The 6,000-nt window shown below is 42.4% G+C and overlaps 1 protein-coding gene across 2 annotated transcripts in view; it reads left to right on the top strand.

The window, feature by feature from the left end:
- Window positions 1–2,320: 2,320 nt before the first annotated feature.
- The window catches only part of kcnab2a (potassium voltage-gated channel subfamily A regulatory beta subunit 2a), a gene marked incomplete at its 5' end in the record, with an annotated part of 40,914 nt that continues 37,234 nt past the window's right edge, over window positions 2,321–6,000 (top strand). Inside the window, 2 exons of one of the 2 annotated variants that reach the window (XM_079186135.1) lie at window positions 2,321–2,344; window positions 4,069–4,358. In XM_079186135.1, coding sequence (XP_079042261.1) covers window positions 2,321–2,344; window positions 4,069–4,358 — 314 coding nt within the window. Of the gene's footprint in view, window positions 2,345–3,984; window positions 4,359–6,000 lie in introns of those variants that run through there. The other variant, XM_079186134.1, reaches the window with a different exon arrangement.

Below are 6,000 nucleotides of genomic sequence, written 5' to 3'. Positions count from 1 at the left end.
TCTGCAGCATAGATAACACTTATCATCCGCTATTTAGCTGGCAATGCACTATCTAGCTTGAACCTGATAGGGGTGATGATGGATATTGTTGCAAGGTTGCTCACAAAGCCTTTGAATCAACAATAAATGTCTTGAGTTTTTATGTTTTGTCTGCATTTTTTTTGACACTTGAGACACCCGTGTCAAACTTCAACATGTGACGAAGAAGCTCATTACAGAACTGATATCTTAATAACATGTTTTTGTTTTGTCTTTGGTATGATTAGGCAGATAGTCATTTCCTTTATTGATCATTTCTATATAAAACCTTTTTGACCTCATGGGAGTTCAGTGTTGGGGATGAGACGATGTTCTCTTGGGGTTGCTGGTACTCGCTCCTCCAGTAGTCGGTCTTTCTGCTGCTTTAGATTAGAGTCATGCTTTATGGTCTGATATCAAGCCTTATTCTGCTGATCCAGTTCTAAAAACCCCTGACTATGTGGGTGTGCTTATAATGAGCTCTCTACCGGATTTTTATCTTGGCGCCTTGCACATTTCTGTCCTTTTTTTTTAAAGTGCAAACCGCCCCACGAGCTGCTATGTTCGGGGCATCGATTAAGACCCTTATCTCTGTCTGTCTGTCACTCTGACAGCCTTACGGGCTGACGCTGGTATGGGAAGTTTGATTCTTTTCAGTCATCCCAACATTGTAGCACACAGTGTGTAGTGTTTAGTACATTTACCACTACTCACTCTGCCAATTTAGTCTGAAAGGAGTCTATAATCACGTTGACAATACTTTAGATTTGGCTGGGATTTGTCTTAACCCCACCGTGTCTTTATGATGCATTTTATTTATTTCTGTATTGTTTTGTTCTCCAGCATGAGTTGTAGATCTGTACCGTTCTGTGTGTCTGATGATGCATCCAGAGCCATTTTATGTTTGTCTTTATGATTCTGTGCTAAGAATGCTTTTAGTGAAATATCTCCGGCTCCGGCCATCGTTAAACCTTTTTATAGTTTTCGGGGGATGGAGTGCTTTCCGTTGATGAAGCTCATTGACTTCTGACCTCTGTATGTCCTGTATGTCCCGTGTGTATGGGTTAGGGATTTAGTCCATCCCAGGTATCGCAGCTATATGTACAATGAAGCATTCTTATTGCTCATATTTCAATCTCTTGACTTTGCTGAGTTTGACCATAAACTATAAGAGCCACAACTTTTAGAGAACTGAACTAGGTTGTACCAGCTTGGTTAATTACTAAGTCTTAAGAATCATTATATAGTGCTGAGAAGTATGGAAAAATATGTGATTACATTAATACATAATTTGAGGCCATATCTTCCATACTGGTTTACCATCAAACTGGTTTTAAATTGCATTTTATGGGGAGTTTTCACTGTGTAGTTTTTCTTTTACTTGGTTTAACTTACTCTGCAGAAACCATTGAGCGGCAATGTTTACGCTGCACCAAAAATATGCTGATTATGTGCTTTTAATGTATGTTGTTGAGCTAGTGATAAGGATTACTATGCACTACCAAATATGTCTGAAGTCAGTGGATGTTAATATAAGTATACTTATATGAATTATACAGATTCACCGAGGTGTCCATTAGTGTTTTAGTAATTGTCAGAGATGATGATAAAATTGAATTTTAACTTGAATTGAAGTGTATTGGATGCTTTCCTCTGTGTAACTAGTGAGGCCGGTTGTGAGCAGCTGGACTTGCCGGACAGTTCTGTGTTCAGAGTCATTATCATGTAACCCACTCTGATTCTGACCCTTGACCCGAACAAGAGATGCAGCAAGGCGTGCTTAACCGCTGTGGTTTTTAAAATCCCTTGTTTGGAGAGTACGTGAACATGCTTGGTGGTTTGTTTTTTCCCAGTCTGTGTGTGTATGTACAGTACATCTTTGCTCTATATACTCTGCACGCTTGTTTGTGTGTTTCATGTGCACACTACACTCAGGCCCTCATTATTGTCCAGCTCTTAGTATTCTTTCCTGTGGAACAACAATCAGATGCTTTTAGTGCAAAAGCTTTGGTGAATAATTCAGGGCTGATATTATTTGCTGCGGTTAGCAGAAACAAGACGGGCCACTAAACGGCATAAATGGATTTCTTCCACGAGAGCTCACAGGGAGGGGAGGAGGAGAGGTGTTGCTTGTGGTAATAGAGTATGGTCCAAGTGGTGAGGGGAGGGAAGGATGCACTCTCTTATTCACTAATTGGTTTAGACGTTTCCTAGTAAGACACTCCCCGTTTGGGTGGACCCGCTTCATCGCTGTCTGCAGTGTGTGTTTATAAGCGCAGAGTGGCACCCCGCAACCTCGCTCATGAGCCGACCCCAAAGAAATCGGGTGAGTTTGAGGAAAGATTTGCACTCATGACCACATCAGGAGTGTTTGTTTGTGTGTATGTTTTGTTTAAGGGGTTGGCAGAGTGATTAAGTGTGTGTGTGTGTGGTTGGTTGTGTGGATGCATGCTGCCTAGCCTGAAGTCTCCTTTTATTTATGTCTTCTGTCTCTAAGCGAGGAAACCAGCTGTTTGGGAAATAAATTGAGCATTTGTGGGAGAGATCCAAGTCAAGTCATGATGCTATCAACGTTTTTTCTTCCATGTTAGAGTTTCAAACGGATACTGTTGGAGGTTTATAAATTCTGTTTTGTAATATATTCCATTTTATATTGGTTTATTACCACTTAAATCCTTAGTTTTAAATGGAGGTTTGATGTCAGTGTTACGGTAACTGTGGTGTTTTGTACAGAGAGGTGCTGTTCAAGTGTTGTGTTTGCCTGTAGACTTTTAAAAGATCAGTGCAAGCTTATAGTATGTTTCAAACCAGCCGTAGAATATAGTTTCCTTATTCTCCGGTGGATATAAAGAAGCAAACTGATCAACGAGTAATTCTTGTTGAGGGTACAGATTATAAGACAAATAGCATTTTTATTTCAGTAATTATTTTAATTGCCATTGTTAAAATGCTAGCGTAAATCTCACCCTACGTAATTTTGGATTGATCCGTTATATTCATCAGAAAGTGTCCATGTCATATAATATTTAATGGATAATTTGGCTTTAATCATATTATCTCAAAATCATGAACATGGATATGAGATAATGAGAACTAAGAAAAAGATTGTAATGTAGTTTCAAATGTTTTAAATGTTTTTTTTTATGTAAATGTACACAATCGTCTAATTTTTTATGTTTAATTATTTTTACACGTTTCTCTTATAACTAAAATTGCAGTCTCACTATCATACGGTACATTGCGTTTATCAAGAAAGTGGCTTTTGTTGCCGTTACTAGTGGTGCATTCAGCAGTGATGGTGGACCTGTCGCAGTGCTGCCCTCTATTGTTTTAATTCAGCACAACACTCAGTAGACCTGACTCTTAGAGGAGTGTGTTTTTACAGGGATGGAGACTAAAGGCTTAAAAGAAATACTTTTGTGGAAAACTCCCTTGCTTTAAGCTTCCTGGATTCCTGAACCTGAAATAAAGCCCAACTCAAGTGCATATTGTGTCGTTTGGGGATTCTTCAAGCACTCGTACCCATGACTTTTTTTCCAGTCCAGATGGACTTGTTGTGCTCTTGGCTCTCCCTCTTAGTCCAGTCACAATCAGAACCGAGGCCAGGTCGTCCCCTCTTACTCGGTGCATGTTTGAATGCCTCCCGTTCGCAGATAGCATGTCCCCTCTTTGGTCTTGCTCCTTAATCACCAGCAAGTCACCTGAATGCTCCCTATCAGTGTAACCCTGCCATTGTGTGCCTGTCAGGGGAGGGTGGTGCGGGACTACGTTGTGCGACTCTGATTACAGGATGCATGGCTGTGTGCTGCCCCAAGCAGGAGAGCTGTTTTCTTATGCGAACAGGTGCTATTTAAGGAGGTGGCAGTGCTCTGCTGGCTCCTCGCTCCATCCATGTCCCTACTTTAATCTTCACTGCACGGGTCGTCTCGGCATCGCAAGGAGGAGAAGGAGAGGGAGGGAGGGGGCATGTTTGCGGGAGGGTACGCCAGTGGCTCCCGGGGGGCTCCCGGCAGGGGCAAGTCCAGTTACTGTCCTCCTGAAAACCTGCAGATCCCCAAACCGGCAGCGCCAAGCAGCGGTGTTCGAAAGAGCAGCAGCACTGGCAGCGGCAAGATGCTGTCTATGACATACAGCGAGAGCATCCGGAGCGGGATCAACCGCTACCACTCGGACCAGGGGCTGAATCAGCCACCACCGGCCAAGCCCCCCGACCCGGCCGAGCTCCAGAAACTCCGGGAACAGAGGGTCGCCGCTCAGATTAAGAACATGGAAGACTTCCTAAAGATGAATGGCCTGGCGCTGGAAGAGTGCGTGTCCTATCAGACAGGCATGAAGTACAGGTAAGAGAGGGGCAGAGCTCGACAGGGACTTTGATACCCCAGAGACCTGGACAGTGGTGGGGCTGACAACCAGCAGGTGAGAGCAGCGTTGTGGTCCAGGGAGGTCAGATAGGTCAGATCGTGTTTTTTGTTGAGGTCGGCCTCAACCTTCACTATTTTTGCACCATTGCTGTTGATTTGATTTAAATCATTTCTGCCATCGGAAGCATGCGCAGTCAGGGACATGTTGTCTGTCTCGTAATATCAGTACAGTCTTGCTCTGTCCTCTGGTCAGATTGCACTCATGCAAAGATACTGAAGCTCAGGTTTTATTTTCATCATCTAGGTCGGTGGCATATTTACCCAACTACATGGGAAGGACAGACTGCTCCTTAAGGAGTTACCTGGCCCCTTAAAATCTCTCTCAGACCCCTTGATCTCGATGTGATTACTGTCCAGAGAATTCTGCCCCCACAAAGACAAACGGTACAACTGGGAAACATCAAGACCTGTCTATAATAATATTAGTTTAGATATTGTGTATGATATTGGCTGTCATAATATTGTAATATAAGTTATTGGCTTGGTCTCGATAGTAGTTTTTTCTGATCTTATTTGAATTCTGCGATCGAAGGGCTGATCAACACCGCATGCCTTCTTGGCAAGTGAGTGCAAGTGTATTTCCAAATTTGGTGATTTTGGATTTTTCAAAAATTGGTTGAGAAGATTCAGCCAATCCTTTAATGTAATTGTACATTTACAATCCCATTCTTTTATCTGAAAATGTATTGTCACAGGCTGTTTTTCTTGGCTTATAAAAAGTTTATATTTTTGGGAGATACACAATCATATGCAAAATATTATCATTGATGCCGTATCACGGCAGTGTGTCAAAAATATTGATTTGAGTTTGTCAGTACGCCAAACTTTAGTTAAAAAGTCCAAGATTTAAGCTGATATGCATATATGTTATACCTCCAACGATCACTTATAGATTCACTAACAACAAGTATAAAATGCACCCTCAAGGCAAAACAAAACAAAAGATGCAATTTGAACCATTTGCTCACTTTGTCTGTTACGTTTACACAATGACGGCGAACCAAACAGCCCATTTTATGGACTGTTGCTGTTCAAAGGATTAAGTCCGTGCAGCAGGCTGAGCGGCTGTCGTGCTGGCTAATACAGCCTTATAAGCTGATGTTGTCATGGACATGGACATGGATCGCTTTCCTCACACACAGGCATGGCTGCTGTTGTTTTTCACCGAGACCAGTGACTAGAACCCAGGTGTGGTTGGCTGCTGTTGCCACGTCTGGGATGAACGAGTTTTACTGTCGTCTGCAGGCAGTGTTGTGTGTCAGCACCACGCTGGCGTGTTTCCTCGGCCCTGTTGTGTAAAGCTCAGTCATTGGCCCATGGTGGGTGCAGCTTTGTAGAAAAGTTTAATATTGTGGTTCTTTATTTACAAACCTCAGAGAGCCTACTACAGTAACCTTCAAAATGACATATCAGTAACACACAGCTGTTGTTTGATCAATCTTTTTCTGTTCAGTCTAATGGATCTTGTAACGAATGTAATTGTGATTTATGTTATTCCTTTGTGGTGTTGTGTTTAACCGTTGGTCTCGGTTTACCACAGGAGTGCTACGTTCTGCCAGGA

This window comes from Pholis gunnellus (assembly GCF_910591455.1).
Source record: "Pholis gunnellus genome assembly, chromosome: 3".
Taxonomy (NCBI): domain Eukaryota; kingdom Metazoa; phylum Chordata; class Actinopteri; order Perciformes; family Pholidae; genus Pholis; species Pholis gunnellus.
The sequence above is the reverse complement of the archived record's forward strand: the minus strand, read 5'-3'. Positions and strand labels throughout refer to the sequence as shown.